The sequence below is a fragment of the Melozone crissalis genome, unplaced genomic scaffold (assembly GCF_028551555.1).
Source record: "Melozone crissalis strain CALT ecotype California unplaced genomic scaffold, PUWL_Pcris_2 ptg000033l_1, whole genome shotgun sequence".
In the NCBI taxonomy this organism is placed as follows: domain Eukaryota; kingdom Metazoa; phylum Chordata; class Aves; order Passeriformes; family Passerellidae; genus Melozone; species Melozone crissalis.
In genome coordinates this window covers 17,064,342-17,082,578 of record NW_026535811.1, presented here as the reverse complement: position 1 = coordinate 17,082,578, position 18,237 = coordinate 17,064,342, and the positions used below count along the sequence as shown (strand labels likewise).

At 39.3% G+C, this 18,237-nt stretch overlaps 1 protein-coding gene across 1 annotated transcript in view; it reads left to right on the top strand.

Annotated features, from left to right (window-relative positions):
- SCUBE1 (signal peptide, CUB domain and EGF like domain containing 1) overlaps positions 1-18,237 on the top strand; it is a 187,945-nt gene that overhangs the window by 103,848 nt on the left and 65,860 nt on the right. The window contains exons 6-7 of the mRNA XM_054282072.1: positions 2,678-2,794; positions 5,572-5,661. Of these exons, the coding sequence (XP_054138047.1) occupies positions 2,678-2,794; positions 5,572-5,661 (207 nt within the window). The remainder of the gene's footprint in view (positions 1-2,677; positions 2,795-5,571; positions 5,662-18,237) is intronic.

Genomic DNA, 18,237 nt, shown 5'->3' with positions numbered 1-18,237 from the left:
CCTACATGTGCATTCATGGACTGGGTAGAATGGGAACCAGCAACTTTTATAGGCAGGGAAGCTGTAAAAGTGTGTGATTCTGCAGGATTTGCTATAAATGCCATCAGTCTGCTGCAATTTTTTCATAGACAAATATAGTAAGGAAAAGTTCCTCATATTACGTGGGTCAGAGCAAGCCTGTTCAGATATTTTCATCTCTGCCAGAAGAGGCTTTCAGCAAGGAATGCCAAAAATAACCACTGCAGTCGCATTTTTTAAATACACACTTTGTTGCTGATTGCACTTTAAAATCCTCAATAAAAATACTGTTGGCTAGAAATGTATTTAAACATCTGGCATAAACAACACCTTTAAGTTAATTTGTGATGGCACTGCAGTCCAATAAGGATAGAAACTCCACATAGTCCTAGAGGCATATGGAGTCAAGTAATAAGCATGTCTTCATTGGAAAGGTGGGAACTTTAAGAATAGAGAATTGACATTGAGTTTTGTTTGTTTTGCATAAAAAATAAAAACCAAAGTGTTACAGTGTATTAAAGGGAAATAAATGTTGCTTCCTTTGGATGCAAAGCAGACTGATTTGCTTCTGCTATTTTTTCACAAAAATAAATTATTAGGTTAGGTATAAAAGTGGAGAAGGAGAAAGAATGCCCGAGGGTGGCTGTTGCTTAGGGGCTTTTGTAATGTAATTCCTTGCAAGTTTAGAATTCTCATGATTTGGGGTATACTCCTTCCCCTGTCTGGTTTGACTGAACCGACAATTTCCATTTTCCAGTTTAGTGCACAAACTGTCAAGCTGCAAAAAGGGAACATGGATCAGGCAGGTCTCCCCATGTTTCTCACTGCCATTCTTTCCAGTTGGATAGACTAGTGATATTCCTGGAAAGTGGGAATCCAGGCAGTCTCTCTTTTCAGAGATTGTTCTTGCCACTAGACACCAAGGCTATTCCATCTCTATCTCTGAACAGCACAAGGGTTTTTATTCCAAGTATAGAGTGGGAAGGACCAAGGATGCTTGCACCTGTAGTGGCCTCAGGTCTGTACTCACTTGAGAGGTGGACAATTCCTGCTGAGATCTTTGCCAGAATTCAAGAGCTGAAATTGTAAACTTGTGGTTCCCATTCTGGCAGGAGGTTTTAATGGGAATTCTGTTGGATATGCTGTGGTGGGTCTCCCTCATTTGCTTTTTTTAGAACTGTTCCATTTTAAGATAAATACTTCAGTGATTACTGAGAGTGACATGGCTGCTCAGCACTGAGGCACTCACACCAGAGGTGGGATATTTCATTTCTAGTAACTGTGATGGAAAATTCCGGTCTACTCCATTTTCAGGAACTAGAATTAAAGCAGGGTCACTAAGTTCAGTGGGAAAATATATGAATGTAGCTCTCTTGCCTTAGATACAACCTGAGATTTTAGTTACATATATGTGATTTTCAAATATTGTTAATCATTATCTTGGTTTTGTTGTATATTGCAACTTGCTACCCTGCCTCTTCTGTAAATTTTTATCTAGAAGAAAAGTTCTGCCAAGACCAATGTGGAGAAAGTTCCTTCTGATTACTGGGAGTCAGTATTTAAATAAATGTAGTCTGCATTTAAAGTACCATAACATTTCAAAACATTTAAGTCCTCTGAAATGATGAGTATATGGCTAAATAATGGCATATTGGATTTCCCCCATATTTGCCAATATATATTTACCAGTAAAGAATCTAGTCCAAATAAAGACAGTGAATTGAATTCAGGAATCAGTCAGATCAGAACTGTTATTTAGCATCAAGATGTGCAGCTGCAAAGGATGAAATGACACAGGGGCAAGTGAGAGGCTTTATTAAATACCAGCTTAATATTTTAAATATGGTTTGTCTTAGCTGGAAGAAATTAAATCCATGATGTGACAAAGGAAATCAATTGAATCTGATATATTAATTCAAAACCTTCAAAACTCTACCTATTCTCATGAAAAATATTTACTTTAATATATCTTTAGTACTTTTTCACCAGAGGACATTTGAATTGGTAAAAGCTTTCACTTCTTCATTCCTGGAAGTGAAAGTGGCATCTCCAGTGCTTCCTTCCTGGCTGAGGCCAACACATGGCAGAGCCATAACAACTGTGTATTTTTTATTGCAGAGAAGGAAAAAAAAAACCCCAAACATTTACTGGTTTATTTTTAAACTTGTTGCTTTAGGGGGGCCAGCACTTGATATAGCAGATTCCAAGACTTTTGTGGTTCTGTTCTTGCTGCTTGGTCTCTGCTTCCTCTACTGAGAGAATGACGGGGCAACAAAAGACAGATTCTGTCTATAGACCTGAAACTATACATTTGTATTGGCAGACTTAATTTCATCATGGACATGAAGCATGTAGCTTTTAGGAAGACATAGAATTGGCTGAGAGTCACACTAAAATTATTAATACAAGTAGAGTGGGGAAAATGCTTTTATTTTTCTTTTGCTTCTTCACTGTATGGATTGAGGCTAGGGCATGGGACAGGTAGAAGGGAGGGGGCAGAAAGAAAAAATATAAATAATTGCAAGCACAAATCTTATGTTGCCTTATGTCTTGGTATGTTACTGTTCTTCTGTGTTCTGAAAGGCTCTCAAGACTAATTGGTTTCATTGTCATTTTATTTATATATACATATATACACATTCATTTGGGGCTTAACTAGTAACCTGTAACTATGGGAATGGAGGCTGCCAGCACACCTGTGATGACACAGATACTGGCCCTGTGTGTGGCTGTCATCAGAAGTATGCCCTGCACTCAGATGGCCGAACCTGCATTGGTGAGTACCTCTCTGCAGCTCGTTTAATTTGGGGTTGCTCAGGATCTCTGTGCCGTGTGTGTGTGTGTGTGTGGTGCCTGTGTGACAGAGGGGTGCTCCAGCAGCTGACAGAAGGGTGTTCCAGCAGCTCCTGGCTCAGCCAGGCACACAGAGAGGCATTTGTGTGTGTTCTGTCAAAATGTTTGTTAATGAAGTATCCCTTTGTTACCTGCTTGTGACTTTTGTTTCTGTTCATAACTAGTTTTGAAGTAAAAAGGTGTAGAACATTCATCATTTTAAATGAAAGTTCAGCTCTTCAGTTCACTTTCATCAGTCAAGATTCCCTTGCTTGAGCAAGGTTAGAAAAATTACCTCCCTTTCTGAGCTGTTACCAGGGAAAAGGAGTCATCATTATGTGCTGTCTTCCCTGGTGTATGTTTCACGATTCTAAAAACTGCAACACTTGTAGTGACTAAACTTTCATTCAGAATATCAGCAGGAAAGAGCCGGTCAAGATATGGAGCATCTTGGCAGATGCTTTGCAAACATTTATGACTATAAAGTGTATGATTTGCTTAACTCCATTTCTTTCTACTCCACTTTAAAATAAATTAAAAAGTGCATTTTTGCATGATGCAAGTTAACATTTGAAAATTCTTACTCACAGATCAGAACCTGAAATCCATAATGGTTTTCATTGGCATTGCGGACATGATGACTTTTTTTGTTTGTATAATTTCAAGTTCTTACAAATTCTTAGTAATTTCTTGAGGTAAAAAGAATACAGACACATATTTATTGTATTTTCTCTCCAGTACTGCAAGACAGAGCATTTGAAAGCCATGGAAATCTGTCAGTTACCTTTAGCCAGTGATCTTGGCCAGATCCAAAAGCTCTGTAGCTGCCCAGAGCCCTGCTCGCTTCGGAGGGGTTTAACTGCACAAATTGTGGGGCAGTGTGAGGTTTATGCTGGCAGAGGTGAAGCTGAGCAGGGCTCAGAGCTGGGCTCTGCCTTTTTGTCTGCACAAGGAGTGTCTGAGTGCAGGGGATCTCTCAATGAGTGCCTCTGATAACAGAGAGCTCCATCCTGCAATCCCTGTCCTGTGGCAGTTCCAGATGGGGAGAACTTGCAAGAGTGAGAACCTTGAGAGCAGGTTTTATTGAATGTATAATTGATCTTCTATTTATTATTGGTCACTAACATACTTGGATGTTTTATTTTGTCCAGCATGTAAAAAAACATTTTAAAAGATGTTTACATTGCATCTATTTTTTTTTACTTTTTTTTCCCATTTTTGTAACATAATACATACAACTCCATGTTACATTCCTTGGTCTTGTGATGTAAGTCACATATTGCTGCCTGTGCTGATTTTCTTCCCTCTAAAATAGTTCTTTCTCTTAGAATACTTCTAATTTTTATTTTTTTTACATTTATTTATTCCTGCTTTCTGGTGATGGTTCCTGATTGCCTGTCTTGTCTGATAACTGACGTTTATTAATTATTTACAGAGAAAAAAAAACAAACAAACTCAAACAAAAGCCTCTATTGCAGCCTGATCCCATCTAGAACTTGTTAAAAACAAAACAAAACAACTTCTTGTTACCACTCAACCATGTAGAGTTGCCACAAACAAAACCTGCCAGCCTCCTCCTCCTCCTCACTTCAGTGATTCCAGTGTTTGCTGTCTTCAGTGGTGTATATATTCCAGCCATCACTGCAAGAATGCAAACTTCTGCAATGCCAGATAAATACTTGTTGACCCTTTGTCTAACATATTTTGTGTTCGTTTGCTTGTCTTAACTTCTTTTTAATGTTTGCTGCACGTGAAAGTCCCAACTTGCATTTTCATTTTTTGTTTTCCTAACGAGAATTTCCCCTTTCCTACAAATAATTTTATTTACCCAGCTGCTGCTCCTCCATTGCTCTCCTGTATCAGAAATCTTTAATTTTATTTCACAAACTGATCATCTCTTCCCATACTTGTGACTGTTTCTGTGTATTTCTAATGAAGCATAACCAAAGTCCTTATTATGCTGTATGAAACTCTTACATGTAGGATGTCAGAGACTACCTTGTAAAGTGACCTCTGATGACATCATCGTGCTCACTGCATGCTAATAAAATTACTAAATCCTTTTCTTGCAACATCTTTCCTAGCGTTGAATGTTTAGCTAGTAGTGTTTCATAGACAAGCAGGCAACCAGCACTGCCCAAATTGATCTTTTTTTGTGTTTGTTTGGTTTGTTGTTTGTTTATTTTTGTTGTTGTTGTTGTTGTTTAATTTGCATGCTGTTGTTTCGTTTCTCAGTGTGTCGATGTGTACAAGGCTGTGGTGCATCTGTGCCCATCCATCACCGGACTCTTCTCGCTCTCTCTGTCTGTCCCAGTCTTCTGCCTGCCACCTTCACATCCTGGTGCCCCCATTAGCCTAGGTTGTCTTTGGTAGTTTGTTTGACTAGCCTTCCTGAATTTTAATTTTCATCATTAACACCTCTCTGGGGCACCAGTGTTAGCTGTCTTGTTCTCCAGTAGAAATCCAGCTTCCTCTGTGTGATTAATTACTTCTGAGCTGATCATTCTTCCTTCACACCCTCTTTCTTCCTCCTTTCCCTAAACACCCTTTTAATTTTTTCCTGGGTTCTCAAAGGGAATTAACTCTCTAACGGGGATTTAGTGCTTTCATGCCTTGCTTCTTGGCCTTGGCTGTGCCATGCCAAGAAACTGTCTTAGGCAGCGGAAAATTGGGCTTGTGATTAACCAACTGCTCCATGTTTGTCCCTTACTTGTGTTTTAGAGAAGGATGAGGCTGCAATTGAGAGTTCTGAGTACAATGCCACGTCAGTAGCTGATGTGGACAAGCGGGTGAAACGGCGGCTACTTATGGGTAACACTTTTCTTCCACTTCCTTTGTTGTGCTCTCACTTTTGTCTGTATGTATGTGGGGGGGAGGTTCTCCTTTGGTCTCATTTGGTTTTAGTCTCCTTTGGTTTTGGTTTGGCCTGGTTTTTTTTTAACCTGACTTCATCTGTGTGGAAAGGTCACCAATTTTGTTAAGTTCTCATCTGTTTTACAACTTCATTCCTTGTTTTTAAACTTTTTTTTCCTAATGCTGCAGCTTTAATGCTCAATTTTCTCTGCATAGAAAGAAGCTTTTGCCATTAACCTTACTTAGCTTATGCAAGCTACTTTTTACATGTGATCTGTGTGTTTGTGTGTATGTGTTTCTCTAGAATTCCTGAAAAATATCCTGTTGCAGACCTGCCTATTGACTTAAAAGTGGATGATGATGATGATGATGATGATGATATAAACCAATGTTCTATTACATTTGTGGTGTTAAATGAGCAAGTGTATTTGCCTAATTAAAATTTCCTGTTCTTTTGATTGAAATGTAAATGTTGTGACTGGAAATTCATTTCTTTCCTTTGTGCAGCTATTTTAGTAACCACTGAAAGATCTTTCCCTAATGACTAGTGAGCTTCTGTACACTCTTCTTTCTGAGGCATGGCTTGTTTCTTTGTGTTGTTGGAGCCTGAGAGAGGAACAGAGTAGGAAGTGCACTGAGCAGTGAAGATAATTCTTTAGCTTCTGCTCCCATTGCACACCTTTGTGCTTGTCTCCTCCACTCTACATTTCTGGCTGTTAGTGAGAAGGGCCTTGTGGGAATAGAAAGGGTCAAGTGGCTGAGCCTCTGCCAGACTTTGCATGAGACAAAGAGCACAGCATAGCACAGACTGCGATGTACCCAATGGACCCATGTACAAGACAGGGATTCATCACCACAGAAGAGACAGGACAAAATTCTGCTCTCTTCCCTCAGGGTTGCTATTTCTTTTCTTAAACCCACTAAGTCCTTTGCAGACTGTCCTGGTAGCCTTTGAAAAGCTTAGCCTGCCTGTGAGCATCCATACCTACCTGGAGTGACCACCTTGAGGAGACTAAAGCCTCACTTTGAGTATTTAGTTGATTGCTGGGCTAATAGTTGGAGTAGGTGGAGATATTTATAAAGTTTCCATATCATTTGTATCTTGTCATCCATGACAAATAGTCCATTTACCCAGAGACCAGCATACAACCACTGTGTAGGAAATGGCATAGTGTTATGACTTTGTAATGGTATTAGATGACAAGATTGAGGTAAAATATCTTCCTTCAGGTGAAAATCTGGGCATATGTTCCTTAATTTTTAGATTATCCGTGATTGGTAATTTCCAGTTAGTTTGCAGACCTAGCAAGTGACCCATATTGTTTTATTTTTTAATGATACACAATTTGAAATTATTTAACCCAACAAAAGCAATGATACAGCTTATCTTGCCTTATAAATGTGCTGTTAACGCTTATAGCTGTAATTTCAATGAGACCCATAGTCTCACAAGAAGTCAGGAAAATCAGTGTGCCAAAAGAGCTCCAGGCCACTGAAAAATGCAGCCCTCTGGGTCTCAATGGTGAGTTTCTCCCGCCACAAATAGTATGTGCAGTACACTAGAGGTACTGAGCAACATAGTGCACTGTGTTGATGCCTCAGCCTCTGAAAAAAATAAAAATCCAACCTGAAAATAAGCTTACATTGCTTCCAAGAGTCCAGACAAATACTATTAAAAAGTTTAGCATTAAAAATATTAGTAACAGCCTTCTTAATTACACCAGGTCTGCAAGTTCCAAGCTGAACATAGACCCTAGAAACAGGCTTAGGGAGATATAGTTTAAGATCCAATTTGCAAAATACATTGTTGAATTCTTCAATACTTCCTGTATTAGCAGGTATCAGCTGACAGCTGAGAGTTTCTGGACATGCTGTGTTTAAATCACTGATTCCTTAGAAAAACATTAACTAGAGAGGAAAATAAATTTAATTAGTGAGTGAGATCTGAGTGGGTGGCTTAATATTTAGGAACTTTTCTACTTGTATGTTTCTACTGGTTGCTGATACTCAGATTTATTTTTTTTAATGCACTCTTACTCATTTCCAAAGTGTAGTGGCATTTCCATGAAATTCCATATGTCCTCAGATATTTTATAAACAGCTGTTTTAGGAAATACTGGACGGTTCCTCAAGAAACTTTATCCCAGTTTTTCTAAATAGACTGTGATTTTTGACCCTCCTGCAGACTGTCTTGGGAGAGTAGGAAAAGTAGATGACTTTATGTAATTTTAGTAATCTGATGAAAGGTGCCTTCAATTGCAAGTCCTGAGATGATAATTGCTAGTCCCCTGTCATTTGCTGCATGTTATCAAAATGACTATGATCTGTATAACCCTTGAAGTCAGCCAAGGCTCAGAATAAGCCTGACAAGATTGCTTTAGAACAGTGTTGCTGTCAGACAGGGCTGCCTAGAGCAGTCACCTTGCTACACCAAGACTGGGCACCTCAGACTGGCTGTGTCCAAGTCATGGTGTAGTCCTGTGACTTGTGGCTAAATCTTAAATAGAGAAAATAAGGTAAATACTCAATTTTCCTTCCTGTTAGATGCATTCTTATCTAGATCTTCTGAGGCAGATGAGAAACTGGTCTTCTCTGATGACCTACAAGAAACTTCCCTTTAGAACTGTCCAAAGATGTCTGGGAATTTCCATCCAACTTTTTCGTAATCTTTGGACAGACCCTGAGGGCTTCCAGCTGAAACGTTATTTCCCTGAATCAAAGAAAAGCACTTGGATTCACAGTCAAGAGTGCTCCAGTTCCAGAGATGGCACTGAATGGCTGTTATCTGGTCAGTGAATATTCATACAGCTCATTTCCCTCTTCCTCACTTCCCCTTGGCCATTGCCATCATGGAATGGAGGCAGTGCAGCCTTAGTTGTACTCCAGGGGGGCTCCTGGAGAGGTCCTGCCTTGCTTCTGTGGTGGCTGCTGTGAACTGCACCTTGAGCCATGAGCCTTCCATGGTTGAGAAAGGACATGGATCCTGCAGAAGTGCACAGCTCCAAAAGGAGAGCTGTACCATCATCTCTAAGGCACTCATACATTCCTTTTTTTGCAGAACACCTTGCACTTGCTACAAAGCAGAAGGGCACCACCAATGTCTTCATGTCTTCGTAAACATCCGGTGTCATTTATCTTGCAGTTAGTTGAGCACAGCATTCAGCTCTTAAAATTATGTTCAAGTCTCTGTTTTGTGTGTGTGTTTTGTATAGCAGAATATTTTCTGAAAGTATTTTGTGTGTTTCTTAGGAGCATCACAGCAACCTTCTCCATCTTCCCTTACCTTCTTTTCCTTGGGAACCCACTTGCTACAACTGTTTTTTCTATCCTAGCATCATAGGATGGATCTGCCCTGCCTGGTTAGAGGAGTAGACTGGTGCATTTCACATATTTTCAGTCTAAATCCAGAATGAGTGTGAATCACAGTATATCTGCCCTGCCTAACTGTATGAGACACATTCTAGTATGGGCACACAACTTTCGAAGCACCAAACTTCCAGTTAACCCTACTAATACATTTACCTTCAAAATATTTTGTCCAGTGTCACATCTTCATCAATGGAAGTTGCTTTTATTCATGTTTCCATATCTCTTTTTGCTATTATAGCCCTGGATAGAATTCATAAGTCCAACAGCCCCATCACCGTCTAAACTGTAAAAATAAATCATCCAGCAGCACTTTATCATAAATTAATTGTAAGTAATTAAGTCTTTTGGGCTCAATTCTCCTTGACCACTGTGTTTCACTCAAAAAGGCTGCAATGTTTTTATAGAGCAATTGTCTGTTGATATCCTGAAGCTTTCTTTTAGAAACCTTTAAGAAACCTTTTAGAACTTGATATTCTAGTCACAGAAATAGAATTCATAGCATCAGTTACGCCATCGGGCTCCCTCATTACAAATAAGCCAACTGCTTACAAAGAGGTGACAAGCATCTGGAAACTTCCTCTTTAAGTAACCAGAATGTAGAACTGTCTGAAATTTAGGCTCAAGGAGTCTCGTCAGAGATAATGCTTTGCTCTTTGGCTGCCCTTGACAATTCTTTGAACCAAGCAATTTTATCAAGTATTTTTTTATATTGTCTTTAAAAACGCAGTTACTCGCTACATCACCATCATCCCAGGCTTACTGGCCTGCATGAATCTGTAAAGTGTTTTAGCAACTCAACCAGGATGCTTTGTGCAGGCTGTTTGTTAGATCCTGTCCTCTGGTCAGCTCTTCTTGAGGAGGCAGACCTGACTCATTTCTCACTGTGTTTCATTTTCCTTCCTCTGCTCTTTAGCAGTCAATGAATTGGGTTCATTTGGGCTTAACACGAGGTGACTTCAGAAAAACTGCAAACACTAGACATCTTCTTCACCTTCAATCCCTTTTCCATTCTTCACAGAATTCACAGAATCACTAGGTTGGAAGAAACCTTAAAGATCATCAAGTCCAACCCATGCCCCAATACCTCAACTAAACCATGGCACCGAGTGCCACATTCAGCCTTTTTTTCAACAGATCCAGGGATGGTGACTCCACCACCTCCCCAGGCAGACAATTCCAGTACTTTATCACCCTTTCTGTAAAAAACTTTTTCCTAACATCCAACCTTTATTTCCCCTGGCACAACCTACGACTGTGTCCTCTGGTTCTGTCAGTTGCTGCCCGGAGAAAGAGACCAACCCCACCTGACCACAACCACCTTTCAGGAACTTGTAAAGAGTGATCTCTTCTCTGAGATCACTGTTGTAAGAACTCACTTTGACCATAAAACATTCTTGCTCTGACCCTAGAAGATAAAAAGTTGGTTCCTTCTCATCACAAGAAGAGGGATGTACAAAGCACTTGTAAGTATAGCAAAGAGCAACAGGACAATGAGCCCATCCTGAAGTTGAGGAATTGTAGTAATTTCCCTTCCATGCTTAAGGGAAGCAAAATGGACACCACTGCTAGAGGTGTCTTCAGAAATCCAAACTGCGCAGAAATTCACTGCTTCACAAGACATAGTCAGCTAATTTTGTGTCAGGACAGCTGAGGATTTTGTCATTGACATTGGCTTCTTGGTCATCGGTAAGGTTATTTGCAACCCACCTCAAAGAGAGATGCAATTCTCTTTCCTGGAAGCTGGTTCGTAAGAACCCTCCAAGGTATTCTACTGTCAGCTGAAATGCTGGTATAACCTGTGAAGTGCATTGGAACTGTGCTGGTCTTTGTTACTTCTCAATTTTACTTCTGCCTTGATTGCTTCTGGGGTGCCATTTGGAAACCAAGGACCAGCTCTGCCAGGCTGGGATATGTGTGCACCTGCGTTACATTTTATCTCTGATTTCCTAGGAGTTGTTCACAGGCAGGGCTGTGGTCTGGCTGTATTCCTGGCACTTAACCAGCAAATAAGGTAGTATTCTTCCTAGTTCTGTATTTTCCTTGTTGTAGTAAGAATCATTTGATTTCTGCAGATGTCTCCGCTTCCATTATCTTATCAGTGGCTTTCCAACCGTTCATTATGAGCACTCAGCTACCTGCCTGGAGAGGTGAGTGTGCAGTCAGCTAAGACCATTCCCTCTGCACAGCAATAGCTAGAGATGTGAACTGTGGAAGTTGCAATTTGGGCATTTCTGCCGTGGATTAGTTTATGACAGCGAATATCCTCCCTGCAAGTTATGTGGGGCAGAATCATGTCCTTGTTTGCATTTTCTTGCTGGGGAAATTGTACTTCCCCATCCGCTCAATGCCAAGGATCCCAAACATTGCAGTACACAGCCAAAGCCAATTCAGAATAATAGATCACAAGTGCAAGTCCTGCTCCGGCCACTTGAATGGCACGCCAGTGCTCCCTTTTCTGTGTGCTGGTCAGCTCTTTCATCCAATCTTGTGCCTCCTGAAGGTACCTGGCCACATCAGCCAAGGTAACTGTGTTTATCCTGTCCTGGTCAAAGCTTTTTAGCCAGTACCTACAATGGATTTTAATGAGCTGCTCATATCATATTAAATAAAAACCCCACAACTTGAGCTTGTGCCATGGCTGACAGCATTTGTAGCAAAGGCAAGCATTTAAATATCTGTTACATCAAAAAAGGCAGAGAGATTTACAAATTTAGAGCTTGGGTTTAGCCATTTGAACCAAAAGTAGTACTCAACACCATATTTCTTGAGTCATCTGAATTTAATAGTCAGCCATATGGCATCTTTTCTTAACCTCCAGTTATCTAAGGATTAGACTGCCCTATTCATCCTGAACATCAAACTGACTTGTCTGGAGCACCTGAAAAATAAGAAATCTTCTAATTTCTCTAGTGGGCTTTGTTTTACTTCCACCTCACTTTATGACACACAGGACTTTTTGAATCACTGTTTTCAGTAGAGACATTCAGCTTTTTATGATTACAGGAAAATAGAATCCACAAAGTTAAATGCAATTACCAGAGTCTCATACTTAAATTTATTTTCTCCTGCCATGTTTAAAATGACTGCATATCAATATGGAGATTTTCCTTCTATAGTCTATCACCATCCAAAGATCTCTCTGCTGGTGACTCAGTGTGAATAGCTTGTCCAAAATCAAGTATCTTGAAATACTATAGAATCTGTAGAATCTATCTTGAAATACTGTATAAACCACACAGTGACAGTGTACATAATATGGAAATCTCATCATTTTCTGGATTTCAGGACTCTGTGGTAAAGCCATATTTAGCTTCTTTGCAGATCAGAAAAAGGAGCTGTAGAACGCATGAAAGCCACACATTCTTAACCTTAAAGAATCTTGTCATCTGATGAGAGTCTTCTGTCAAAAGGCTTTTTTCTTGAAAGTAGGTTGTGTGGGGAAACTCTGGGTTTTCACTGTGCTTTTGCCTGGAATGGTCTTCAGAAATAGGGAGACAGAATGTACACAGACAGAACGTACTTGTTTGAATATTCATTTGAAATGTAAGGAAGTGATTCTAAAGACCCTTTCACAGTGCATTGCCACCTCTGTTCAAGAAAAATGTTGGTCTATAAAGTCAGACTAACTCATTATTGCCTCATGTATATGTTCCACCCTTGGGGCCATTATTGATAATCAATAGCTTGATAAAGGCTAAGGATTTTTCAGTTTCAGTAAACATAAAAGCATAGAAAATGTGAGCTGGGTTTCTAACATGCAATTTAATGCCTAAACTACCAAACACTGGAGTAAAGAGTGTACGAGATCTGGTTTGCCATCAGAAAATTTCCAAAAGCCTTATGTTGTTTCATTCCAACATGAATTAAAAATGGATTCTGCAGCCTTTATTTTTGTCTTCTTTCAAAATAGAATGAGAGTGATACTACTCCCAGGTTTCTGTCTCAAAGAGCAGGATGATGGACAAGCTAGTGTTTGTTTTGAAATGTTCTTTCAAAGCAGTTAAATTCTATCACAGTTACAGCCTACCAAGGGTCACTTTAAGCCAAGAGCACCTTTCCAGTGTGTACTTCAGTGCCTAGCTTTGTTGCACTGCCTCCTAGGATTCTTTCCAATTACTTAAAATATGTCTTTATTTTTCTGAATGGCTTTTACCCGACTTAGAAATTCTCACTGTCAGAAAGCCAAGCGTGTGTCTCTATATGCATCATAATCCTTTTGTGCTTTAATCAATAAAGAATTGCAAACATTTCATTAGCAGGCATATTGCTGGGAGGTTCTATAATTCAGTTACTGACTGTGAAACCAAGACCTCACTTTAACTCCTTCTGTCAGTTCTACTTTGCTGTATGAAATCATAGCAAACAGGGGGAAGGAATCCCTGAGGTCATTCATGCATTCTCTGTCTCCCAAGGGCAGATCTTTTCATCTTGAGTTACCGTCACTTTTATTCATTGAGTTTGTGAATGGTGTGCTATTTCCTGTAAAAATCCCTTTTCATTTCTTTGCTGACGATAAAGACTCTGACCTTATCCAGAATTCCTGGCAATACCTTCCATTGTTTTCCTTTCCCATTTTAAATGAAAGGATTTATCCAAGGTCAAGAGATAATGCTCCTTCATGATGTTCAGAGAGTTTCAGTTTTTCTTAAATGCAGCTTCTCTATCTAGAGAGAGCACCACAGCTACAAGTGTTAATTTTAAGAACCAGACTGGACTCATAGGATGCTTATAAAACACCTGATCCAATCAATCAGGTGACATTCCCTAAATATGTAGTGTTCCCTGAAGAGGAATAGAGTTTTTCTGAACTGAGAGCTGAGGGGTTCATGATTCAGTGTAAGATTCACCTAGTTTTTTCTTCACACATTCCCTATGTGGCAGGGCAGAATTCTCATCCTATTTTCATGCAAATAAAATTCTACCAATCATGAAATTGCAAGGAAATGAGGAGACAAGCATAACGAAGTGAAGAATTCAACATCCTGCAAGTTACCCCTTTCTGTCTTACCTTTTTCATTCCCTGAATATGAAGCTCTTTCAGTTTCTCCTTCATCTGTTCACAGCTATTTGTTTCTTTCATTATACTCTTGTGAATGCTCTTTCTCTATCCTTTCAGCATCACAGAGCATAATTTGCATAAGAATAGCACAGTTCTCCCTTAACTGAAAATTGAAATATTTTGTGTTTCGTTTCTTCTTGTGCTTGTTGTCCTTTAAGTCCCTCCCTGTACCCTGATTTACTGCCACATAGCACGTGTACCTCATGTACTGCTGCTTTCAGTAAAATTCTTTTTATGGATGGCAACAGCAGTCTTGTCATCTGTTCTCTGTCTCATGGCTTTCTTACTGATACTGCATATTCCCTCTTACGTAAAGGCAAGCTCATTTTATAGTCCACAGAATTATTTTTTTTAATGGCCTTTCCTGAGTTCAGTTTGAATCTCTTCCAAGTTTCAGGCTTTCAGGATTTGTGCATTTTTGATCAGAATTTGCAGAGGATCTTCAGTGTGGTCTTTTTTATTCAGTCAGGTAGTCCTTGTTCTTAGGCATGGTCATGCACTTCACCTACCAATAGTGGTTAAAATTATTTCCAGATTCTCTAGATAAAAGTTAGGAGGAAGAGAGAGAACTCCAGTTCAAAAAGAAGTCAGAAAGAGCTCTCTTTGGTGGAGATTGTGCTGTGACACCAATGTGAAAGAAACAGATGAGATGTCTGCACAGGCAGCCTTTGAGCCAGATGGAGCAAAGTGCTTTTTCAGGAGGGGAGGGGAGGCACAAATTAAGGACTCCAGACACTTTGCGTATTAAACTAAATTAATTCAACATTGTTTAAGAGAAGGAAGCCTGTACCACTGAGCTCAACAGGATCTTGTCCTCTCATAGAACTGCTCTCATACCTTACCATCATCACTTTTTCAAAACTGCAACATAGTTTGCACAACGGAGTCCTGATGTTGGTCCCAAAACACTACAGTGATGCAAGGAATCACAACAGACAATGGCAATCAATGGTTTCAGATTAGACCTTCTCAAAATTCTCAAAGCCATATATATGACTATCTTTAACAGACGTCCTTAATCTTTTCCAGTTGTTCAAAGTTGGTGTTTCACTGTGAATTAAATAAAGAGAAATTTTAAAATGACAAATAAACTCATTTTTATGTGCTTAGGATAGGTAAACAGGTTATCAGTTGATTCAGAGACAGTAGCAGTTTGCAGTTTGCAACAGCTTTAGTGACAGTGCATCTACTGAGAAACAGCTACTGGGAGTAGTTTACCCTTTTTGCCACTCCAGTTGCCAGGAATTATTACTTCAGAGGTACCTTTTTAGGAAAAACATGGTCTAATTAATCCATATACCTTCTCGTTGCACTGGCTTAAACTGTGAGTGCACTAAAGCTGCCATCTTGCTTGCACCATTTAGCTTTAGTTGCATGAAGGTTAGCTTGTTCATGTGTCTGACCCCTGAATTCTGAACATAAGATGCCATGTTCAGATCTTGTGCAAAATCCAGACCAAGTGTAGAAGGAGACATGATTACAATCTGAGTATGATTACTCATAACTTTACTTAGATTATGATTTACTTGATAGGCTTTGATGGCTTCTCTAAATTCTGAGCTCCAGGCTACTCCATCAAGAATTGCTCTTGCCTAGCATAAATATTGACTCAGAATAATCTCAAAATAATATGGCACAGATTTTAGGCCAGTCATCCTGTTTCTGCTGACCCCAATGAGCTTTAGTCCACTGCAAATGCATTCCAAATAAAGGCAGTTTGAATTCCTGGCTTTCTTTAACTTGCCCTTTGGTTAGTGTTATCATTTGGGTAATCATAGGAGCTAGGTGGTGGAAAAAAGCATTTTTCCATTTTCATGTCTTCCTTTTGGCTGTACTTACTGCTTACCATGTCAATCTAAACAGTTTCAAAATCTGGCAAACTTAGAGAATACTCTTTGGTTTGGACTGCTATGTGTTTTATCTACAGCCTACCAGTTGCTGCAAAAAATCCTTTTCCTCTGCACAAGGCCTTAAGACAGGGGGTCAGTCCAGCCTTCCTCTCTGATTCAGAGGAAATGGCAATCATAAGCCCTACAGAACAGTAACTTAATTTAGTCCAAGAACAACTTTTTCTGAGCAAGAAGGTGCCATTCAGTGTCCCTCTCATGCTTTTCCTAAGAGACAGATGCTGCAAGGCTGCCTTGAATGTAGGTGATGACTTTAGTGGCTTCCCTCTCCCATTTTCAATTCGGTTGTGTAGTTCTCTTGTTTTCATGTCAACTGGGTTTTTTTCTTCTGTTAAGACTTCTTTGCACGAGAAGAGAGAGCAGCTCTTAGGTTTACAATTGTTATCCACTCTTTCCAGTCATTGTGTTATGATCAGGAGTCTGGGAACAAGTGGGGTATTTTTGGATCCTGTTGACTTCAGACTGCCATGATGAGTAACAAAAAAGATCAGAGAATCACTTCTCCATATCTCTAAATAATGCACCTTGGTGCTAGATCCCCTCCTCTTGCCTTTATTGGTGTTTACCTTGTCCAGTTTTAATACCTTTCCTCAGGATTTGTCAAATATTATAGAGAATGACCTAGTTAAGACATAGATTACTGAACGATCCTCAGATGGAACCCTGCTAATCTCAAGGACCTATGGAATTTTGTTCTGCTTTGCATCATATCTTAGTTCCTATACAACTGGTTTGGATTTTAGTCCAGACTGAACCAACAAAGAATAATAGAGAATCCAAGATTTGCCTGATTTTGACCAATACCCTTAAAATCATGTTATGTTCCTTCATTCATGAGATAACTTGAAGTCACAGAAATTGGCTTTATAAAATAATTGCCTACTTTAAAAACCCCAAACAAACAGATTTTTTTAGAAGTTTGTATTTTAAATGGTTATATTTACTTGTTTCATAGAAGAAGCTGAAAATCAGGCTTTCAGAAATATTCTCATACCATGAGATCTGTTCGGAGTTTCAGGCATTTAATGGTTTCAAAGCCAAATAAATCCTGTCTAGCGTGACTCTTTAAGAAAGTGACCTGTTGCCACCTGATAGAGCTCTGGTTTAGTTCAAAAGCTTCAGAAGTAGAACCTGAAGAGCTGCTCTTTCCCTGCTGAACCATTGCAGGCACTGGAGTTACTTCACCTGGTAACCAAGTATATGTTCCTGGATTGAAGGATTAGCAGCTCAAGCTTGTGCTTTTTAATTGGATATTTTAATATCCAGAAGCAGTGCATATCCCATAGTGCAGTGGACTAATGTTAAAGCAAGAGTACCTATGGATTAAACCATAGGACATTGATAATGATTTTAGATATTTCTTGTCTGTGAATCCATCGAGCAGACACATGAGAGATTGTTCCAAAATTAGGAGCTTACACTGGAAAAATACAATGTAATGTCTCCTAGACCGTCTCATATAAATAGAAGTCTTTTTCTTCAGATCCCTGTTTCTGCTTGAATTTTTTTGGTATGAATTCAGTAGGGATGTAGATGGGGCTTCAAATATCACTTTAAATTAACAGTAAGGTCTAATTGTTTCAGATTTTGAACTTTGTCATAATTCAGAAGCAATCTAAATGCCAGTAACATGATGCTGCTTTAGTTGTGTCTTCCTGTTCTTTTTTTTTTTTTTTGCTACCTTGTCAGAACAAAAAAAAAAAAAAAAAAAAAAAAAAAAAAAAAAAAAAAGTTTGAAACAAATAAGAAAAAAAAGGCTAAAATGTTGATATTGTCTTTCACAGAGAAAAAAAACAACAAAAATTATCTGTAGGACCAATATTACCATGAAGACTTGATCCAATTTCTAACATCTGTTCTTTCCCTTCCATAGCTTCTCCACTGTGGTAGAATGGAAATAAGTAATTTACTTCTGCTCTTGGCCTAAAAGTTGTATTTGTGCTTCAAGTATATGCTGAGTTTTAGTAGTGCTGAGGTGAGGGATGAGTTGGTGTGACCCTTCTCAGAAACACAGGTGGTCGTGCATTGGGTTTGTTCTGTGTGTAGCCCTCAGCTCCTCTCTTTGATGTAGCCTCTTTCCCACATTCTGCTATTCATGTTTGCTTTCTTTTACCGATGTTTTCTCACGACCTTGAGTTTAAGGAATTTCATCAGTACATCTCTCCAATTATCCAAAGTGTGAGAGGTACTGTCACATGT